Below are 23,440 nucleotides of genomic sequence, written 5' to 3'. Positions count from 1 at the left end.
ATTTAGTCTCTTGGCATTGTGAGTTACGCTTAAATCTTTAAGTGTGCAGATAAATGCTTGTTTGTTTTGCCTATGGATAGATGGTTTTGCTTACTAATTGGAGCAGAAGAACAACCGACAATGGAATCTACACTCAGTGAACGGTGTGTGTGTGTGTGTGTGTGTGTGTGTGTGTGTGTGTGTGTGTGTGTGTGTGTGTGTGTGTGTGTGTGTGTGTGTGTGTGTGTGTGTTTGTGTTTAACTTAGACCTTTGGAGTTGTTCCCGTTGAACACGGGCATGTAAACGACCATGTGCTGACTCTGCTCTCCCTGGAACACAGACGGTAGAGTTCTTTTGGCCACTCTCTTACATCCAGGATCTTGTTGTCTATCTCGAGGAAAGGCTTCCTCAGCTCGTCAGCGTAGTCCCTGGCGAGAGTCAGGGTCTGGGAAGTGGGAGGTGTGGATGTGGATAGAGTCCGCGGGGGGGTCGGAGGGAGAAAGAAATGACTGTTAACCCAGGGTTAGACCGCTCCATCTATGTTTCTATCAATCCATTTAGCTGTCTCTCTTTTTTAGGTCTATCCGCCATCTATCGGTATAGGTTCCCCTGCCACACGCCACCCAAGTGGCTTCTTCTGGGCCCTCCGACATTGAGACACGGGTGAGAGTGTTGAAACGTACGAGTTTATTGTAGAGAGAGGGCGAGATGGAACAAGTATATGAGAAGTTCTCCTGACAAGGCTCTCTGTGTGTGTGTGTGTGTGTGTGTGTGGGGATGGGTGATTTTCCATCTGTCTGTCCGTGGTTATAGCTTCACATGGATGCAAAGAGAATGTATTTATAGCCTACTGGAGATACCGAATAATCAAAAGCCAAAACATTGCAGCTTAGTTTTAAGAAGGGGACTACACACGGACCCAACCGTCACAACCATCACCCAGTTTCCAGCTCGTCATCGGCACACACATCTGCCCTCCCCTTGTGGAGAAGTCACATTGTTTTCACCACATACAAAGCAGCAAGCAGCTGATTGCATTTCATGGAACTATCCAACCTGATCAGTGATGTAGGAATATATCTGTATGTTGTGGTTCCGGCTGGTTAGCACAGCCAGTTGGTCCTTAATTTATACTTTTCTATATTCAAATTCTATTAAAAACGGATTAAAAACTATTCACCCTCTATTCAAAAACAGATTATGCAAGCCCCCCAATTTAGACTATTCAATATTCAAAAACTGATTATGCATGCTATTTCATTCATATAATTTAGATTATATTCAATTCAAAATAACCAACTGCAGAAATAAAATGCTGTCATTAATTAGATTCAGCATGTTCCCTTTGGTTTTTACGCTGGATTATCATAGAGCATTTACTGCACCTCAAAATAAATCTGGGCACTATATTCCAGCACTATGATGAGGTCCATTGTGTCTCTTGCTTCCCAGGAAAGGAGCGAAAGGTAAGTTACAGACAGCAACAAAATCACAATTTCGGAAATAAATCCAGTAAACCTTGTGACACGGTCAACTTGAAGGTCAATCAAAGTGCTAATATCCCATAGTTGTGATTCTCAACCTTATTCATATCATGGACCCTCACGTTGATACGAATTAGGTCAGGTAGGTTGATAAGAATTTGCACCAATCTGAGATTTTTACCCCTAACTTTTTAAACCCTAAGCTGTAATTTTTAACCCCAACCCTAGATATGATTTTGTCCAAACTTCCATACCTGTCTCAGCTATAGTTAAGGGTTATTCATTTGCTGCTCCCAACAAACCATCCTCTTCATCTGGATTCCATCCGCCCACCATCTGGGGCCAGAGATGAACAGGAACGATTAGCAGAAGTGGTAAAGTTGTCAACTGGCATTAGCATTAGCATCCGGGATCATACAGACAAGCCTACATTGATCTTTGTCAATGAGATGATGTGTTTCACAAATGCACACAGCAACCGCGATGCAGGTACCTTGCAATCCTTTTTCCATGTCGTTCCGACTAGACAAGGTGGTGTAATCCACCTTGCTCTTCGTCAGACGCAAGAGATGTTGCAGCACATTATGTATCTGATGTAAGGTTGTGTACATTGCTAAAAGCACGCGCACACACACACACACACACACACACACACACACACACACACACACACACACACATTTTTGTCTAATAAATATGACAGAGGGCCTCTGGACACCAGTGGGCCATTAAATGCCATTAATAAAATCTTAACTTGTAACTGATAAGTCAACGATTGAAAATGCCCAGCACCCTGAACACACACACACACACACACACACACACACACACACACACACACACACACACACACACACACACACACACACACACACACACACACACACACAGAAAATCTGTTGTAAATCCTATTCATGGAGGCACGTGTGCCATACATATGCACACAAACCTTGTAGTTTGATCACTTTCATCTCAGGGTTCTGGCTTCTGTCATTTAATGAAGGAGTTTTGGATCCTGAACTACCAATAAACCCATATTCTTCTGAGTATTCCATCTGTACTCTAATGAATATAAACTTGATATTTACTGGGCTTGCAACTAGACGTTTTCTCCTCGTTTGAGGCAAATCAAGCAGCTCATTGTCCATTGATGTAGATATAAAATTCTAATATGAAGCATATCGTTTTGATTTCATAAATCTTCCAGCAGACAAAAAAAATCGAGTGAAATTGTGATTTTTTTTTCCGCCTGTTTATACTTTGAGTTTGTAGTGAGCTTTGAAAATGAACTGATAAAACTGATAAACTGCACACTGTTTATCTTTGACCTGCATGTTATGTGTGTAAAATGTGTGTATAACTGCACTTTGAACTGAACTGAGGGCACCAGATGAAACTTTATTTATTACCATGGGGCACACAACACCCCACAAGATAGGGAACCATTCAGTGAGCTGCAAGGAGTTTTTCGGTTGTTAAACTCTCCAAAACTTTTTCTGTTCATATGAGGTCAACACCAGGATCAAGGACGACGCTTTGAATCTGTGCATGGGTATCCAATACACATCATTTCCCCAAGAGATGTGAGGTTTAATTAAGGCAAAGGAAATTTCTCACTTCTCTCGGTGTAGACTTTTCTCCTTTACCCAAACACACACACACACACACACACACACACACACACACACACACACACACACACACACACACACACACACACACACACACACACACACACACACACACACACACACACACACACAACAAAGCTTTTCTTTCTCTCCCTCTGTCTCATCCCCTTTCTCTCCCTGTCAACCTTATCTCAGCTCTCACTGAGCAAAGTCATAAATCTTTGAGGAAAACATTCCTTTAGAATGCTTCCACACATGCTTTATTATATCAGTATGAGTAAAACATATTGCGTATCACGCTTATATTGATAACTGGGTGATGAAATTAATAACTCATATTGGTAGAGTTATTAATTATATCACAGAGTAGTCAATATAACCGTAAGACGCAATTCATTTACTCAAATTGATGAAAGTCCGAAGCCTATACGATATCAGAAGGAGTTGTTTTTAGTTGCAGTTTAAATGTATTTTTACCGTGGACCTTCACCGCCATCAAGTGGCGGGATAAGAAGCCCTTTCGCCACCCCGGTTCATTTGTGTTAGCTCGTTGTACTCAAATTCAGAGTTGTGTGTTCATACGCTTTCTGTTATTATTGATACAGGTACGAATTTGTTACATCACGTAGTCAATAATGAATGTGTGTGTGGATTTACCCCAAATATCATGTTATAGTGTGTAAGCGTGTCGGGATGTTTGTTTTATTATCTGATTATATTTTTCTTGATAACGCTGTCAAAAGTTAATATATATATATTGTTTTGCGAGTCCTTGAATTGATAGTGATGGGAGTTGTGAGTATTCCGCGTAAACGAAACGCCGTCGGAAGGATTCCACCGCTGCGTCTATGGTGACAGTTGGTGTTGTAGATTAAGTTCAAATCTCTAGTTGCGAACATAGCAATTACATTTTGGCCTTTCTTACCTCACGAACACACGCTTCCCACCACTGCCAAATCAGTGACTAGTTTATTTTCCAGTTGATTGTTTCTTTATTTGTTTTTATTGATTTCATGTTATTTTCATCTATTTTTTTTTCTTTATTTTATCTTTCATTGCCAAGTATTTTAGCTATGGATAAACACTCGAAGTAATGGCTTAAGGTCACACTTTGATTGATTAAGTATGCCTTCAAAGCTTATTTTACTGACGTTAATTATGTTCGTTTTTCTCAACTAAACAAAAGAGAGTGGTGCCCCAACGATAGTTCTTAATTATTAAATATTAACGTAGACATAACGCTACAGGATGAAGTAAAAAACACGGAATATTTTCACCCGCTTTGTTTATAGCAAAATAATCACAGATTATTCCGAGAGCTTCCTAGAGATTGTCGTCATAGCACTACACTTTCTTAATGTTTGTAGAAGGTTCGTAGAAAACATAAGCGCAATTTCGGGGCAGAGGGTTCCTGGTTCAATCCTCTGTTCCTCCTGGCAGCACGTTGAAGTGTCCTTGAGCAAGACACTGTGTTCTCCATGCGCTGCTGTGCACCTTGCGCGGTTGTCGCTGCCATCGACGTGTGAATGGGTGAATGTGAGGCGTGTATTGTAAAGCACTTTCAGAGGTCGCAAGACTGGAACAGCGCTGTACAAGACGCAGTCCTGTTGTTCTTTAGTGTGATAGTCTGTGCATGTGTGTCGTTTTCCCTTCGTCCAGTTGATGGCGGTATAAAGCAATTGCGCAAAAGAACGTGCAAATTTCTGACTCAAACATATCGAATCGTTTTTGCAAACTGCCAAATCATCCACAGAGGTGGTGTCTCACATGACTACTTTGGCATTTCATGTACTACTTAAAAGTAGTTTCAGCACGACACAACAGATGGAGGAGGTGGAAACTTTCGGCTTCGTTCCAGAACTTCCCATAAAGGTTCAATGATGGCAGCTGACTGCGTCCTGAAACCACACTTGAATGTTTTGTACGGGGGCATTAGCATCGCCGAATATGGGATATACCTCATGAAGTTGTCCCCACCATACTATAACAACATAGTGTCCAGACCTTTCAAAGATTTTGCTCTGACATTTTGAAACATAACCAATAAAGGTACAGGTACTTTTTTTTTTTTAATGTTTTATTCAAGAACACAAATTAAAAATCACATCCTGCCCGACCACCACCACCATCATTATTTTGACATCTGTATTTGAACAAACTGCCGTAGCATTTTCTAAGCTACATAAACACTCCTATGACAAAGCTTCATTATAACTGGTCCTTACTTTCATCTGCATGTACTTTTTTATGTAATGGACAGATTTATTGGATCAGCAGATGGTCATGAAAAGCCCCAGGCAACTCTTACAGTTCCTGGACTTAGAAGTTGGGTGAGCCATGACGGGGTTCATCGGTCAGAATCACCTGTTCTGTAGCCACAGCCAAAGTACTGTAAGAGAAATAGTCAAGAATGGAAACACTTAAAATATCAGCATGTACAAGTGATGCATTTAGAAACAATGTGGTTTTTGGGACAGTGTGCAATTACTTAGTTACTTTGCAAGAGGAGAGCTCAATCTGACCAGTGGCCCCCAGGTCATTTAGTATTTTTAGACATTATAGAGCTTATTGTGCGTAATCACCGGGTGTCATGACATTTCACTGCATATATGTATGACCGTAGGTCTATGTATGTGACAAATAATCTCTTGAACTTGAAGTTGAACAGATCAGCCACAATATTAAACAAACCACTAATAACCACTAATATTATGTAGCCCCCCTTTGTGCCACCAAAACAGCTCTGACCGTCAGGGCAAGGACTCCACAAGACCTCTGAAGGTGTCCTGTGGTATCTGGCACCAAGACGTTAGCAGCAGGTACTTTAAGTCCTGTAAGTTGTGAGGTGGGTCACCCATGGACTGGGCTGTCATTCTGGTTGATTCGGATTGTTCCAGCACATCCCACACAGATGCTCGATGGGATCGGGGTGGAGGCGCTTTTGGTGCTGGACAGGGGTCAGCATGGGCACCCTGACTAGTTTGCCGCTACGCAGCCCCATATGCAGCAAGTTGTGATGCACTGTGTGTTCTGACACCTTTCTATCAGAGCAGCATTAGCCTGTGTCTTTCACTTAGCCTGTCAGTGGTTTCAATGTTGTGGCTGTCAGTCTATGTCATATTAGCCTTTACCTCTTGTTCTGTCTGCGTTCCACAGCCTTGCCGATCTCTCTCAGGATCGTGTCTTTATTATTCTTCATGTTGGCTTTCGCCGTCTCCAGCAGAAACGCGATCTTCTCCTGGCTAAAAGGCGGCTGGAAGGTGGTGTACTCCTCCATCTTGGCCTGGATCTCCGCTGCATCTGAAGGGAAATGAAAAGCATTGTTGCACCTGAAAGACCTTTGGATTTCACAATAGAAGATGGATAGAGAGGTGAAGGGACCTTTGGAGTTGTTCCTGTTGAACAGGGGCATGTAGATGATGGTGGGTTGACTCTGCTCTCCCTGGAACACATAGAAGTCCTTTGGCCAGTCTCTCTCCTCCAGGATCTTGTCGTCTATGTTGGGGAAAGGCTTCCTCAGCCTGGCAGCGTAGTCCCTGGCAAGAGTCAGCGTCTGGGGGCGGGGGGGTGTAGTGTTTTGCAACAAACACCAATTGCCAACTTGGAGGGTTTTAATTCGCTGCAGTTTGGGGTCAGGTGCATGCTTGTCTCAATGTCAGGCGAGGTGAACGGATTAAAAACAAGGCCAACACATTTATGAGGCGCTTGCCCCTCTTCCTAAATACTTCCAATTTTTTGGAGGGTTTTTCTTAGGCACAAAAGTAATTCAAAGATGAAGATAAAATATGAAATGCTTGCTGTTCGTGTCAACGGTCGGTCTGAAGAGTCAGTGGATGGACATTGCCGTCTGCAGGCCTAAGTTGGAGGACTACATTTTTGCTCTTTTTTTGTTTAGCCAGTTGATGTAGTAATTGTATGTAATATATAATTCAAAGTCAAAAATGTCAAAATACAATATATAAAAAATTATATATCTTCTGATTTTCACCAGCACACTATATACCTCAAACATATTCCCAGCACTGTATTCCAGTACGATGAGGAGGTCCATGTCCCTCTTTTCTCCCAGGAAAGGAGGGTAAGCGACATTTATCAACAGACCAGCGTCGATCAGGTGGAAGCTTTCCTTCGAATGGAGACATGGTGGGACTGCTGAATCTGCCCGGCAACAAGGGAAATGATAGTAAAATATGTTCTTATTGAATAGATAGATATATGTTTGTGGCGGACCAAGGGGGCGTAGTCAAGCCACCGCTGCAGACAGGCGGTGCAGGCTCCCATCCTGGAGCCGCTCAGCTGCTGCGGATCCGGCGAATCAACGGAGGGACTCCGCTGATTCGTCCAATCCCAAACGCAGGAAATAATAAATGTTTTGTTGTCCCTGCAGTGACGATTGGCGTGCTTGTGGGACATGTTGGACCGGGCAAGTAATCCCGATACTCAAGTAGCCGGAATAGACACAGCGGGAGCATACTAAAGCGCTGAAGCACACAGACTATTTGCATATTGGCTGCGAGCCCATGATTTGACATTTTGGCTCACGAGCCACCGTTTGTTTAAAAGACTGAGAATAAAATACACGGCAACCGGTGTTGTTTCGCTTCCGCCTGCCTCCTCTTCCTGATACCATGGCCCTGCGTCAGAACATACCTCCACAATATTCTGAGGGGGTTGTATACAAAGGTTATCTGAAGGTATGCTCACACCACTGGTGACAGGGCTGCAGCATGAAGAAAAGTTACTCTCATTTCTTCGCCAGGTGTCTGTATCCCTGACTTTTGTGGGTGTGTCGGCTCAAAATCGACTGGCTGTTGTGGGCGCTCCAAACATTTCAAACATCTCTCCCTTTCAATATTTGATATACATTATATAGATAGATGGTGGCCGTGTGTACTTTTTCTTTTAAATTAAAACGGTGTAGCCGCAGACTGTACTTTCAGACGTGAACCTCGAGTCAGCCAAACAGTGTGTCTCACCTTTGTATTGGAATAGAAAATTGCTGGTGGTTCCCCATTCCCATTTCACAACCATCGGAAGAACCTTTTTGGTCAGCCAAGAAACTGGAACAACAATAGTGAGTTTTTCTACCATAGGAAGTTTGAAAAAATGACCAACAGGAATAGAAAAAAAGATGGAATAAAGTAACATTACAATTGATTGTCATACTGACCATGTCTTTTGAACGGTCCTTCCTCCAGAGTCTGGCTCCACCCCTCAACAGAGCTCAGCAGCCCCAGAGTCCACAGCTGGAACAGAGCTTCACTCTCCTCCACACTCTTTGACTCCTGCAGCACTGACCTGCTGTAGTTTAGCTTGTCTTGGAAATGCAATCAGGATTTTTTGAGACTTGTAAATATGTGACATTAACATCTATCCGCTATTAATTAGCTATTACTTAGTTCAGTGTTTCCCAATCTTTTTTTCCCCCAAGGCACACTTTTTACAATGAAATAATGTCATGGCACACACCACTATACTGTTACCCATCAAAAAGGTCAGAACATGTAGAACTGTGCTTATTATTAAGGCCTCCTAAAAGTGATGCTAGACCCACGAACGATTTGTGCATCACGAAAAAAAAAATTCACAAGTCGGGAGCCAATCCTGCATAAGAGTGGGCGAGCGAGAGAATCTTCAATTCACAAGCTGAAAAAAATGACTGAGGATTCCAAGGCAAAAGAAAAGGCCAATCATGACAGACGCAGTTCATATTGACTGTGAATGATTTACTCTTTGCATTCCACTCAAATAAATAATTTTGACAGAATTGAATGATTCTTGTGAGAATTCCATTCACAACTCAGAGCCGAACCAACTCTTCTGACTCGTTCAGCGTAAGTCCTCCCTCGCTCGGCGTGCATTACACCGACTGAATGAAATGAACCAAGAGTAGGAAAATGAAACGACTCGCTTTACTGAGTGACTCGTCAAGAACCAAACCTCAAAAAAGAGTGGAACCTTTCAACATGTAGTCATGAAAGGTTCAAATAAGTTTGACTGAAACTTGTTCTGATGAACACAGAACCGATGCATTAGTACAGCCTTTTGATTTTGATCTTGTAACACAAAAGATAATTTCTATTATTTATTTTAGTGGAATTTGAATATTTTTCAGTGTAGCCAGTGTAGAAAAACAATGACTTATTTCTAAGTATTAACTAAGTACAATAGAAGTACTTGGTACTTTAACTTACAACTACTGCTACTACTGGTTTATTATATACCAAGGTGTAAATTATAACTAAAGCATGAAGGATCACCCTACCTTCCAGCATGTTCTGCAGGTTGTCCAGCTGAGATAATGCTGTGGGGTCCTCCAAGTCACCTCTGATCAGGGCTACCAGCCTGTCCAGTGTGTGGTAAACACGTAGGTACTGGCCCATGGCGGCTTCTACTTGTCCAGGCACTGGATTGGGGAGAGGTTTACAATCAGAATAAGGAGTTAGACCGTAGAGTTAACAGATGCCTCCGATCTGGCGAGATTCATCTGAGTGTTTAAGGGAATACCATTTAGCCAGGGAGGCAGCAGGTCCTTGAGGGTCTCCTCGTGAGCCACAGCACAACCCAGGAGCCCTGGGTGATGAAACAACACACACACACACACACACACACACACACACACACACACACACACACACACACACACACACACACACACACACACACATACACACACACACACACGTACACACTATGAGAAAGGTGAATGAAGAGCTGACTGTGACTACGCTTCAACTCATGTCAATGGAGAACTTCCATTCTTTTTGGTCAAACATAAACCTTTTTGTCATATTCAATGATAATGTACCTCCCTTCCCTCTAAGCAACACACACGCACACACCTTGTAGTTTTACCATATCCATCTCTGGCTTGCGCTCCTTGAGCTCTCCTCCCTGGAACCTGCTGCCCAAGAGAGAAGTTTCGACAAAGAGATCCAACTCTGTGAAGCCAGCCTCGTGAGGGCTCACCTCAAACCACTGACCTGAGAAAGACGATACGTGAATACCTGGACTTGTCTGTCAAAATATTATTTTGCTTCATCTTGTGTCTGTGCCTGTGTGTGTGTTCGCACCCTCTAGGGGCCCATTTGTGTAGCACTCTTTCTCTAGGGCGCTGTAGATGGGATATGGGTTTGTGACATTTCTTCTGGCCTCATCTGACAGATGCCGCAAGTCCATCTTCGTGAATCAAATGCATTATGTTAGTTCTGGAAAGCCTCGGCTGGTTTTAATTGTCCAACAATACATAGCACATTGTTTCCTATATGAATTGAACAGTGGTTGTATAAAAAGGATCCACATTTCCCTTGACTCAGACCCTATGCCCCCAATCAGCCCATAACCCACGACCCTATCGACTAACCCTCAAATCTGAACCAACGTGTCCCAAAAATGGTGGTATTTGTACCTGGTTCATGATGGCGGCTGAGGTGAAGAGTCCCCAGACGTCGGTGAGGGAGAAGTTCTCCTCCTCTGCTCTCTGCCCCAGCCAGGCCAGGGCCTCTTCTAGCCTTGGCCCGGGACCCGACAGCTTGGAGAGCACCGAGTCCATGTTGATGCTCCACATGGGGTCGCTGTACAGGGATGCCATGGACCTGATATTCAAACAGACAGAGAGAAACACACACACACACACACACACACACACACACACACACACACACACACACACACACACACACACACACGCACGCGCTCACACACACACACACACACACACACACACACACACACACACACACACACACACATTTGGGAGCCAAATAATTCCAAAATACAAAGAATTTGAATTCCAAAAGAAAGAAATTCCAAAACCTTTTAAGTATAAATATTAATAATACTTCTTGAATGATTGCATTGGATAAACGCTGTTAATAACATTGATAACCTTTTAAATATTTCAATGAGACATCATGTGACTGGAAGTGGCCTGTTTGTTTCATATAAATGATATAGTGTGATATATGAATGCAATCTAAAATGTTTATTTGATGTGAATTTATTGTTTTTTGTCGAGTACCGTTTTCTTCTATTTTTAGAAGATTTTAATGTTGACAACATTTTTATTATGATCTTATTATTGTTATTGTTATTGTTATTGTGATTATTGTTGCCTTGTTATCTATCTATATATATTATAATTGTCTTTCTGTACGGCATGCCTCTATTTTTTTTTTTACAGTATATGTGTACATTGATGTAAACTTGATGTATGTTCCATACCATGTGGACCCAGATACCCCGCCCAGGTAGAGCAGAGTGTCCAGCAGGCCATCTTGTTCCATCTGGTGGAGAGAACCAAGCAGAGACACTGCAGCTCTCTGACCCCCTCCTGATCCCAACAGGGCCACATGGGGGACTGAGTCCTGGAGAGAGAGAGGGTATATGTTATTCAAAATGATATAGAATAAAACAGGAAATCAGAACCAGAATCAGAATTAGTTATTCTGCCAATGCACATTTTTATATACAAGAAATTCATCATGGTGATGATTGGTGCATTTCTCTACGGACAATTTGCATATGTAGAATTGTTTATGTGTCATCAATTTGATCAGTAGCTTAGTATTGCTGGTTAAGGAGCCTGACGGCATGGGGATAAAAGCTGTTTTTGAGTCTGGTAGTCCGTGCACGAACGTTCCAGTCGACCAGACTTCAGCAACATGAACAGTCCATAGCCTCAGTGGCTGTAGTCCTTTATGATTTTCTGTGCTTTCCTAAGGAATCATGTGTGATAGATGCCTTGCACGGAGGGGAGCTGGCAGCTGATGATGTGCTCTGCAGTCTTCACCACCCTCTGGATGGCCTTGCGATTAGCAGTGGAGCAGCTGCCGTACCATGCAGGAATACAGCTCAGAGAGGATGCTCTCAATGGTGCAACTATAGCAGTTGGTAAGAGTTTTGGTAGACATGACAAACTTCTTGAGTCTCCTCAGGAAGTATAAGCGCTTTTGGGCAGCTTTTACCGCCGAGTCTGCTTGCCTGGACCAGGTGAGGTCATCTCTGATGCACATAGAAGGAACTTGAGGCGGGAGACTCTCTCGACTTCAGCTCCATCGATATGAATGTGAGCATGACCCCACACCTGCTGCTTCCTGAAGTCCACTATCATCTCTTTGGTGTTGCAGAGACTTGAGAGAGGGGTTGTTGTTCGCTGATCTCCTCTCTATAGGCGGTCTCATCGTTGTTGGAGATGAGACCTAGGATGGTGGTGTTGTCTGCAAACTTGAGGATGACATTGGAGCTGCATGTGGCCACACAGTCATGCGTGAACTGGGCCTACAGGAGGGGACTGATTACACAGCCCCGAGGGGCTCCGGGGCTCAGGGTCAGTGAAGAGGAGGTGAGGTTACCCATTCCCACCACCTGGGGTCTGCCCTTCAGGAAGTCCAGGATCCAGTTGCAAAGGGAGATGTTAAGACCCAGCATACTGATCTTGGGAATAAGCACAATAGTGTTGAACGCAGAGTTGTAATCTACAAACAGCATCCTCGCATATGTGTTTCCCTTATCCAGGTGCGATAGGATGGTGTGCGTTTTCAGGGCGATGGAGCCATCCGTAGATCTGTTGGGGGGGTATGCAAATCGATTGGAGTCAAAGGTGTCCTTTCTCCGGGGGCGCAGCGAGGAGCAGTGGGCAGCATTCGTGGACGCGCCTGGGGACCTGGTGACGATCGCAAGTCAGACGATGATGTGTGCATGTTTTTGGTGGGGGTCCTTACTGACGTTAGGTGGAGGAAACCCCATGTGAGCACAGGGAGAACATGCAAACTCCACAAAGAAAGGCTCCTAATTTGGGAGATAACCCGCACAGAGCACAGTGCCAACAGCGCCCCAGGTGGGAATCAAACCCAGGACCTTCTTGCTGTTCAATGCACTGCGCTACCGTACCACTAATGTGTCTGACGGCGTAGCTGTGGTAGTTAGACTCCAACTTGTCCCTGTGGACACTTTTTCAGGATTAAAGATGTTTATTTATCACATAATTATACATCCGAGCATACATATATGCAGTGAAATGTTATTGCAACGCACCCAGAGATTATGCACATTTAGTACTAACTGACAAAATTGCTAACTAATGAACTAAATTAACAGAATAAACTAACTGAACTAACTGATTCTTAAAACATAGTTCAGTTAGTAAATAGAATAAAATAAGAGTAAAAAAGTAATATACTGAATGGGAATAAAAATAGAAATAAGAGGAATAGACTAATACGTATGTACATGATATACAGATATTTGCAGTAAAGTGGCATGTGAATAAAGAGAGGTAGTGTGTGTGGAGATATACAGTACAGTTATACAATATTCAAGATTCAAGTGGTTTATTTGTCACATACATATACATACGTTCATACATATATGCAGTGAAATGTCTTTGCAACGCACCTGGAGATTATGCACAATAATTTCTAAACCGAACATAATAGCTAACCTAATTTCTGCCTATCTAACTAACTGGAACTAACTGATTCCTCAAACGTAATGCAGTTAGTGAATAGAATAATATAAATATAATAAAATAAAAATAAAATAAGACTCAAAAAGGTAATACAGAGTGGGGTACAAAATAGAAGTAAAGGGAATAGAGTTATGTATATGGGATAGGCTATTTGTATATACAGATATGTGCATGTGATATGTGTAAATTGCATGTGAATAAAGTGTGTATGGAGATATACAGTACAGTATACAACAGTATGACACAGCAGTACAGTAACACTGAACAGAGCAGCAATACAGCGCAGTATGCTGTAACTCAGAACAGTGATACAGTAACTTGAAGTACAGTATGCTACATTCAGTACAGTAAGGCAGTGGGGCCTATGTGAGTAACTCAGTGAGGACCCCTGATGAGTTCAGCGTTGACAGTCCTTATGGCTTGCAGCATGAAACTTTGTCTCAGTCTCTTTGTCCTCACTGCGTGGCTGCGGAGGCACTTACCCGACCACAGCAGCTGGATCAGTCCATTGTTGGGGTGATGAGGATCCTTCATGATTCTGTGGGCTCTGCTACTACACCTCCTGGTGTATAGGTCCTGCAGGGAGGGGAGGGTAGTTTCAGTGGTCCGTTGGGCTCTACGCACCATCCTCTGCAAGGCCCGCCTCTCCTGAGCAGTACAGTTCCCAAACCAGGCAGTGATGTTGCCTATCAGGATGCTCTCCACTGCTCCAGAGTGGAAGGACTTAAGGATCCTCACCGAGACCATTAATTTCCTCAGCTGCCATGAGGCGATAAAGACTCTGCCTCGCCTTTCTCACCAGAGGGTGTGTGTGTGTGTGTAGTGGCCATGTGTCCATGTTGAATCCTCTGTGATGTGGATTCCCAGGTACTTGAAGTTGCTCACCCTGTCGACAGAAGCCATATTGGTTGTAATCCCCTCCTGAAGGCCACAATCAGCTCCTTAGTTTTGCTGATGTTCAGGAGGAGGCTGTTGTCCTGGCACCAGAGTGACAGGTCAGCCAACTCCTTATGGTAGACCTTCTCATCATCCTCGTTGATCAGGCCCACCATGACGATGTCGTCAGCAAACTTGGCGATGGTATTGGAGCTGGATCTGGCCACACAGTCATGTGTGTACAGGGAGTACAGTAGGGGGCTGAGGTTGCAGCCCTGGGAGGATCCTGTGTTCAGGGTGAGGAAGCTGGACATGTGCCTCCCCTCCCTAACCACCTGGGGCCAGGCTGAGAGGAAGTCCAGCATGCAGGCATAGAGCGAAGTGCTCAGTCCTAGCTCCCACAGTTTGACAGCCAGTCTGGTGGGGACAATGGTATTGAAAGCTGAACTATAGTCGATGAACTGCAATCTCACGTAGGCCCCCTTCCGACCATCAAAGTGCGTGATCGCTGTGTGCAGTACCTGGGAGGCTGCTTCATCCGTGGATCTGTTCGGCTGGTACGCAAACTGCAGCGGGACACTGGTGCGAGGGAAGGAGGCGCAGTTGTAATCCTTAATCAGCCTCTCAAAGCACCTCATGACCACCAAGGCGAGGGCCAAGGAATGACAGTAGTCATTCAGGCAGGCTGAAGAGGCAATCTTTGGGACAGGAATGACGGTGGACCTCTTGAAGCAGGACGGGACCACAGACTGGGCCCTCCTGACGTCATTCTCAGACACTGAGAGTGTGCACTCATCCCCAGCGGTGTAATTCCAATTTTCTGGTGAGCAAGCCATGTTGTTGCCAGACTCAAACCGTGCATAAAATGAGTTCAGTTCGTTGGCTAGGGAGTTGTCCACACTCGCGACTGAGGGGGGTCTGGTCTTGTAGTTAGTAACGGTCCGCAGCCCCTGTCACAAGCATCTGGTGTCCCGTTGCGCCATCTGTCGCTCCACTCTGTCCCTGTACATCAGTTTAGCGTCCTTCACCGCCTTCCGCACATTGTACGACACCGCTTTGTAATTGTCCATATCTCCGGTGTCTATGAAGCTCGTAGCTACTTCCATAAACTCGCTGATGTCACTGGAACTTGATTGTAACATGTCCCAGTCTACGTCAGCGGCCTCTGATTGGTCCGACCACCGCTTTACGTCCCTCGTCACTACCGTTCCACGCGTAATGCAAGGCTTGTAAACAGAAAGCAACGATATAGCAGAATGATCCGATTTCCTGAAAGCAGGGAGCAAGGCGATTTTGTATCCGTTCTTGTACGGTGTGTAACAGTGATCGAAAGTTCTACCTCCCCTGGTGGCACACGTGATATGTTGATGGAAATAAGGCAGAAATTTTTAAGGTTCGCCCTGTTAAAGTCCCTGGCCACCACCACAGCCGCGTCTGGATGTTTGTTCTGAATTCCGCACAACACATCATATAGGTGCGATAGTGGTGGGTCAGTGTCCACTTGCGGTGGAATATAACGGCTGTGATGATGACCATGCTGAATACCCAGGGGAGTAAAATGGACGGTATGAGATGGTCAGCTGTTCCAGGTTCGGCCAGAAGGAGTGGTAGAGAGTCTTGGTGTTGTTGGGGTTACACCAGTGGCTGATCATGAGGCAGACAGCTCCACCCTTGGATTTCCCTGACTCCTCCAACCTTTCGGTGTGGAACACGGAGAAGGATTCAGCTGGACAAATGGCTTCATTCGGCACCAGCGGGTTCAGCCATGTGCCCAGCCATGTGTGTACAACAGTACGGCACAGCAATACAGTAACAGTACAGAATGTAGTACAGTATGCAACATACTGTACAATAAGGCAGTAGGGCCTACAGTATGTGTGTGTCTCAGTGAGGGCCCACAGTGAATTTGTCGTGGTTAAACAAGGTCCAGACCCCGGGCCAGTAAGGAGTCTGGATCTCTGGACGACGTTTCTGTCTGATTCTGGCTTAAAAAAAACTTGGTGCGACGACACAGGATGAAGAGCAGTATCCACAATAGTTATGCTGGCATTAAGTTCCTCTTGAACTTTAGAAACTCTTAGTTCCTCTTGAACTTTATAAACTCTTAACTTCCTATGTAAATTGATTTGATATGGATTGCCAGGTACTTGAAGCTGCTCACCCTGTCGACAGAAGCCCCATTGGTTGTAATCCCCTCCTAAAATCCACAATCAGCTCCTTAGTTTTGCTGATGTTCAGGAGGAGGTTGGCACCAGAGTGACAGGTCAGTCAACTCCTCACCTGAGGCCTTCTGTGGCACGGTGGCGCAGTGCATTGCACTGCTGCCTCACAGCAAGAAGGTCCTGGGTTCGATTCCCGCCTGGGGCGCTGTTGGCACCGTGCTCCGGCGGGTTATCTCCCAAATAGGAGCCTTTCTGTGTGGAGTTTGCATGTTCTCCCCGTGTTCACATGGGGTTTCCTCCACCTCACGTCAGTAAGGACCCCCACCAAAAACATGCACCCATCATCGTCTGACCAGCGATGGACACTTATCACCTGGTCCCCGGGCGCGTCCACGTATGCTGCCCACTGCTCCTGGCTGTGCCCCCGGAGGAAGGACAAGCCAGGATGGGTCAAAAGCAGAGGAGCCATTTCACCGGCCACCATCAAGCATGTGCATGTGTGTGTGTGTGCAAGCATGTGTTGTGGAGTGTCGTGTGACAATTAAAGACTGTTTCTTCTTCTTTCTTCTTTCTTCTTTCTTCTCGTCATCGGTGATCAGGCCCACCACAATGGTGTCGTAAGCAAACTTGATGATGGTGTTGGAGCTGAACCTAGCCACACAGTCATGTGTGTACAGGGAGTACAGTAGGGGGCTGAGGACATAGTCCTGGGGGGATCCTGTGTTCAGGGTGAGAGTGCTGACCCTCTCGAAGCACTTCCTGATCACTGATGGTAGTCATTGAACCAGGCTAGAGAAGTGTTCTTTGGCATGGGGGTGATGGTGGACCTCTTGAAGCAGGACGGGACCACCGACTCGGCCAGGGAGGTGTTGAATATCCAAGTGAGCAATGGGGCTAGCTGGTTAGCACAGGTCTTCAGTACTCGCCCAGATATGCCATCTGGGCTCGCAGCTTTCCTGGTGTTCGCACGCATCAGAGCCCTCCTGACATCAAGCTCAGACACTGAGAGTGCATGCTCATCCGCTTTGGTCTAACTCCAACTGGCCAGCGAGCTGGCGGTGTTGTGGCCAACCTCAAACCACGCATAAAAGGAGTTCAGTTCGTTGGCTAGGGAGTTGTCCACACTCGTGACTGAGGAGGGGCTGGTCTTGTAGTTGGTCTAAAGTTCTATCTCCCCTGGTGGCACACGTTATTTGTTGATAGAAATTAGGCAGAACAGACACAAGCTATGTGGGTGGGGATGCGGCGGGCAGCTGCCATCTTGCCTGTCATGCTCCTGCCCAAGCGTGCTTCTCGTCCATCCCGAAATTTTATACCCACTTATATTAGCTTAGAACACATACACCCGCACACTAATCCTACTCCGAACAACACTCCACCAGACCAGGGTCTGCGGGGCAGGAGGAGTGCGAGTGATTCAGGTTTGACTTGCCTGAAGGACTCTCCCCTCCAACCCCGCAATTTTAACTGCAATTACCAACAGCACACATTGAACACTGGGGTTTTCCGGGGTGGCCGGTTGCTGGCGGGTCGGTGTGGGGGAGTGGTTGGCCGGGGGGCGGTCGGTTGGTCCTCCCCTGCCGGCTGGGCTGGAGTCTGATGGCTTGCGCCTGGTGGTTTAGGATGTGCTGCGTTATGGGTGTGGGTTGGGGTGTGGGGAGCGGCTGTTGGCCTTTTGCTTCTGCTGCGCGGCTTCTCTGCGGCGGGCTGCCCGGGTGCTGGGGGTGGTGGAGGGCCTGTATATCTGGGGACCTGCTGGCATTGGCGGGGGGGTTAACATCGAGATGTCCCACTGGGCACAGCTGCTACTTGTATGGGCAATTGGCCCTAATGCTGGGTGGGGCGTCTGGTCAGCTACGGTGGGGCGGGCCTCCCCCTTGCGTGGACTTGGGTTGGGTGTCTGTCTGTCTGTGCCTGCGACTGCGTCTTGTGCCTGCACCTGGGGGTTGGTTGTACGTGTGCACCCCTTTCCGCTGTTTGAAGGCGCTGCGACATAATACCGACCTTCTACATCAATGGGCAGCTGCAGCTGCAAGAGCAGGAACAACACCCTATTGTTCTTGACACATCACAGAGTATGCCTTATCTTGAACATGTAAAAATCTGTGACGTCAAACTGATCATATATTCTGACTCCCCAAAATAAACTGTTCGACTCAGCGAGCTGCTTGAGAGCACATGTCTGATCCGACCCTTGTACAAGTAAAAACCAACGTCTGCTGCCCCTTTATTCAAAAGCGCCGACTGACAGACTGCAGATTAAAGCAACCTTTAATTTCTGTAACAGCCCTGTTAAAGATCCCAGCCACCACCAGAGCTGCGTCAGGATGTTTGTTTTGTCTGTACAACACATCATATTGGTCCGATAGTGCTGTGTCCGCTTGCAGTGGAATATAAACATTAACATTAACATATAAACAATATCTTTACATTTCCGATGGATTTCCGTATGTCATAGGTCATATCTGTATTTCCTCAGGGCCTCGAGGTCCCCAGATCTATCAGCAGAGGACCGTTCTATGAGCTTAGCATGGACATCACTATTAAGCCAGGGCTTTTGTTTGGCGATGTAGGGTGACACAGAGTCTGTGTATTCATTAATGTCCCCATGGCTTCCTCACTCCAGTGCCCAAAGAACCACTTTTTCCTGTTTTGGGCATCGTCTGTAGTTTTGTAATGAAGGTGCGATCCAGCTTACCAAAGGCAGGGCGCAAACAGAATTAAAAGGTCAACAAGGTGACAAGGCAAAACTGGGAATGAGGAGATTAAAGGGATTAAAAGGGTTAATTTAAATTATGTTATAATTGCATCTTCCCTCACCACCGTACTGTTGATGTTCAGTCTGCTGAGTGACTCCAATACCACTTGCTTCCTCTTCAGAATGTACTCCTGTTCTCCAGCACACAAAGAGTGACGAGACTGATGAACGGACATCTGGAAAAAAACCCAATATATATATATATTATATATGTAATTAAATGTTTATCATTTTACATATTTTCATCAATTTAAGGAAAGGCTAGTTATTTATATCGCCCATTTCATACACAAGGGCATTTTAAAGTGCTTTAAATAAAGCATACAGTATAAAAAATAAGCAAAAAATGAAGTCAAATAAAAATGACAAAATGAAATGCTGAGGAAAAGCTTAAATAAATTATTCTCTCTCTTTCTCTCGCTCACTCTCTCAATCTCTCTATCTCACCTTGGGTGGGGTCTCTGGGAGACCCTCCATGTCCACTGGTGTTCCCAAAAGCATTGTCCCCAGAACACAGATAAAAATAGCAAATGCCTTTATGCACCACATCGCAGTTTTCAGACGACCAGGTCACTGACGAATGTGAGCAGGCTGATCCTTGGCCTCGGGAGACAAGTGATGTGCAGTTTAGAAACGTTCTGTTGATTCGTTCCTTTTGAACATGAGCTTTGGTGTATATAAACCTTTGGTCTCTGTGTGCCTTAAATTGTAGCTACAAGTGTTTGGCACCTTTTTAGAACAGTGGAGAACAGGGCAAGCAAATACATGTAAGAGACTCAACTCAAATATTTAGTTAAAAAATCGTATATATATATTTTTAAATTATGTTTATAGATGGTGACCTATGCAAAATGCAGTTTTATTTTTAAAGTTTTAATGACAGTTATTCCACTCATTCCACACCCGTGAAAGTAGCATGAAATAGTAATTAAAGTTGTAAATAAACAGCAAACACTTTTTAAATATATGTTCTCATTAAAAAAATACAGGGTTTCAGAGACTTCTGACTTTTAGTTGATTACATTTCAAAGCAAATATCGTTACATTATAATCAACTACATTTCTAACACAGTTGAATTATTTCAGCTGTTATTTTTAATCTAGATTAATCCGTTTATACTTATACTTGAATATGTTTGTAAATGACGATAACACCAGCTATACTATTTATTTTGTAAATTGTAATGAAGATCATCTGCATAAAATAGGCAATAGCAACAGCGCACAGACAACAGCACTTTATTCTGTATGATCAGCTTTCTTATATCAAGGCTCTGGATATGAACCACTTATATGTTAAATATTTTAACACATTTAAGTAATTGTATGTCAGGGTGTGTCAGGGACTGAGTACTTCTTCCACACTGCCACTGCAAACTCAGTTTAGAGCCCGAATGCCAATGTTAGATACGTCATGCTTGAGGGAATTCATTTCTTACTCTTATCCGAAAGTCAGTGTCTTGATTTTTAATACTGAAAGCTGAAAAAAAAAAAAATGAAAGTCAGATTTGTCGCATACCTGAGCGCACATGATCAGACATGCAGGTATAAACCGTTTCACGAGTTGGAATGTGTGTGGTTGAAACCTTCCATATAACCCCTGCATTTGCAAATAAGCCTCGTGAGAAGTTGCAGCAGAGTAGTGAGTTTTTCAACAGTAAATTGTTCAGCTAGGTTACGCTATATGAACAGCTATAAATAATGGGAGCCAACATTGTAATTGTAAGGCCTGAGTGGAAACATTTTGAACTTATTATTTAACCAAAACCAAGGGTGCTGGATCCAAAAGCCATTTGGCCAGGTTGGCAACAGGTTAAAAGCCCAATCCCCACACACACTCAGCAGAGGAGCCTGTGTCATAACATGTTCTATCTGCTCCTGGGCTAATTCCACCTAGCCCCACTCTCTACAATAAACTGTTGTTTACAACCCCCTGTCTTCTGTGTCTCTGTGCCGGAGGGCCTTGAAAATGGCACTTGGGTGGCGTGCGGTGTCGAAACTGCCACACTGGCTTCAGACTTACAAATCACAAAATAAATCGTCAACAAAACATGACACTGTGGGATCCTTTTGATTTGCAAATTCAATGTACTGGATAGTACATTTTGACCAACATGAGGATAAAATATAGCACATACTGACAGTGGTACCAGGCCACCTTAGGTCAAAGATCGATGATCGACTTTGTGGTCGTGTCATCAGATCTGCAGCCGTATGTCTTGGACACTCGGGTGAAGATATAGAGCTTATTGTGCGTAATCACCGGGTGTCATGACATTTCACTGCATATATGTATGACCGTATGTACAGTATATGTATGTGACAAATAATCTCTTGAACTTGAACTTGAACTTGAACTTGAAGAGAGGAGCAGAGCTGTCAACTGATCACCACCTGGTGGTGAGTTGGATCAGATGGCGAGGAGGCTGCCAGACAGACCTGGTAAACCCAAATGTGTAGTGAGGGTGAACTGGGAACGCCAGGTGGATGCTCCTGTCCGTGAGGTCTTCAACTCCCACCTCCGGAAAATTTTTTCGCGCATCCCGGGGGAGGTTGGGGACATGGAATCCGAGTGTGTCATGTTCAAAACCTCCATTGCAGCGGCGGCTGCTCGGAGCTGTGGTCAGAAGGTGCCTGTCGTGGCGGTAACCCAAGAACCCGATGGTGGACACCAGCGGTGAAGGAAGCCCCCAAGATGAAGAAGGAGGCCTTTTGGGCTAGGCTGGCCTAGGGGTCTCCTGAGGCAGCAGACAGGTACCGGCAGGCTTCGGCGGTCACTGAAGCAAAAACCCGGGTGTGGGAGGAGTTCGGGGAGGCTATGGAGAAGGACTTTCGGTTGGGCTCAAAGACGTTCTGGCAAACTGTTCAGCCACTCGGAAAGGGAAAGCAGGGCTTGGCTCAGGCTGTGTTCAGCCGGGGAGGAGAACTGCTGACCTGGACTGGGGATATTGTTGGGCAGTGGAAAGAGCACTTTGAGGAACTCCTGAGCCCGACCAATACGTTTTCAGGGGAAGAGGCAGAGTCTGAAGACTCGGGGGAAGTCTCGTCCATATGCCTGGCAGAGGTCTCTGAGGCAGTTAAAAAGCTCCTCGGGGGCAAGGCGCCGGGGTGGATGAGATTTGCCCTGAGATGCTGAAGGCTCTGGATATTGTTGGGCTGTCTTGGTTGACACGCCTCTTCAGTGTCGCGTGGATGTCGGGTGAAATACCTGTGGAGTGGCAGACTGGGGTGGTGGTTCCCATTTTTAAAAAGGGGGAGCGAAGGGTGTGCTCCAATTATAGGGGTATCACACTGCTCAGCCTCCCCGGGAAAGTTTACTCCAGGGTGCTGGAAAGGAGGCTCCGGCCGATTGTCAAACCTCAGATTCAGGATGAGCAATGCGGATTCTGTCCTGGACGTGAAACAGTGGACCAGCTCTTTACACTTGCAGGGTTGCTGGGGGGGTCGTGGGAGTTTGCCCATCCAGACTACATGTGTTTTGTGTACCTGAAGAAGGCTTTTAGCCGTGTCCCTTTGGGGATGCTGTGGGGGGTACTGAGGGAGTATGGGGTACCGGGGCCATTGGTACGAGCGATCCGGGCCTTGCACAACCAAAGTGAGAGCTGTGTTTGTATTCTCGACTCAAAGTGAAACACCTTCTCAGTGGGTGTTGGACTTCGCCAAGGTTGCCCCTTGTTCCTGACTCTGTTTGTGATATTCATGGACAGGAGCTCAAGGCGCAGCTGAGGTGAGGAGAGTGTCCAGTTTGGGAACCTCAGAATTGCATCTCTACTTTTTGCAGAGATGACTATTTTTACTTTTTTTGTGGTTTTGTTAGCTTCATCATACCGTGACCTCCAGCATGCACTGGGGCGATTTGCAGCTGAGTGTTAAGCGGTTGGGATGAGAGTCAGCACCTCAAAGTCTGAGGCCATGGTTCTCTGGCGGAAAACAGTGGATTGCTCCCTCCGGGTCGGGAGCTCAGCCTTAGAGATAGGGTGAGGAGCTTGGAGTAGAGCCGCTGCTCCTTTGCGTCAAAAGGAGCCAGTTGAGGTGGTTCGGGCATCTGATCAGGATGCCTTCTGGTCTCCTTCCTTTAGAG

The 23,440-nt window shown here is 45.3% G+C and overlaps 1 protein-coding gene across 2 annotated transcripts; it reads right to left on the bottom strand.

Moving 5' to 3' along the window:
• Positions 1-5,207: 5,207 nt before the first annotated feature.
• On the bottom strand, positions 5,208-19,922 carry LOC307236910 (cytosolic phospholipase A2 gamma-like). Of its 2 annotated transcripts, none has more exons than XM_080009495.1 (14): positions 19,807-19,922; positions 19,422-19,535; positions 11,319-11,461; positions 10,504-10,690; positions 10,169-10,274; positions 9,938-10,078; positions 9,603-9,668; positions 9,361-9,501; positions 8,266-8,412; positions 8,072-8,155; positions 7,099-7,253; positions 6,477-6,648; positions 6,227-6,395; positions 5,208-5,484 (listed from the first exon to the last, which is right to left on the bottom strand). In XM_080009495.1, the coding sequence occupies exons 1-14, from the start codon at positions 19,906-19,908 to the stop codon at positions 5,415-5,417; spliced, it is 1,797 nt and encodes a 598-aa protein (XP_079865621.1). In that variant the 5' UTR covers positions 19,909-19,922; the 3' UTR covers positions 5,208-5,414. The 2 variants fall into 2 exon arrangements, with proteins under 2 accessions (XP_079865621.1, XP_079865622.1); XM_080009496.1 differs by having other exon boundaries at positions 7,099-7,247.
• Between the last annotated feature and the right edge of the window lie 3,518 nt (positions 19,923-23,440).

This window comes from Zeus faber (genome assembly GCF_960531495.2).
Source record: "Zeus faber genome assembly, chromosome: 11".
Classification (NCBI taxonomy): domain Eukaryota; kingdom Metazoa; phylum Chordata; class Actinopteri; order Zeiformes; family Zeidae; genus Zeus; species Zeus faber.
Note: the sequence above shows the minus strand (reverse complement) of the source record. Positions and strands in the feature narration are given on the sequence as shown.

Coding starts and splice junctions, on each gene's coding strand:
- LOC307236910 (XM_080009495.1), bottom strand. CDS start 19,908: ATGTGGTGCATAAAGGCATTTGCTATTTTTATCTGTGTTCTGGGGACA. Junction 9,669..9,937: donor GGATATGGTAAAACTACAAG/GTGTGTGCGTGT, acceptor TTCATCACCCAG/GGCTCCTGGGTTGTGCTGTG. Junction 8,156..8,265: donor AGGACCGTTCAAAAGACATG/GTCAGTATGACA, acceptor TTGTTGTTCCAG/TTTCTTGGCTGACCAAAAAG.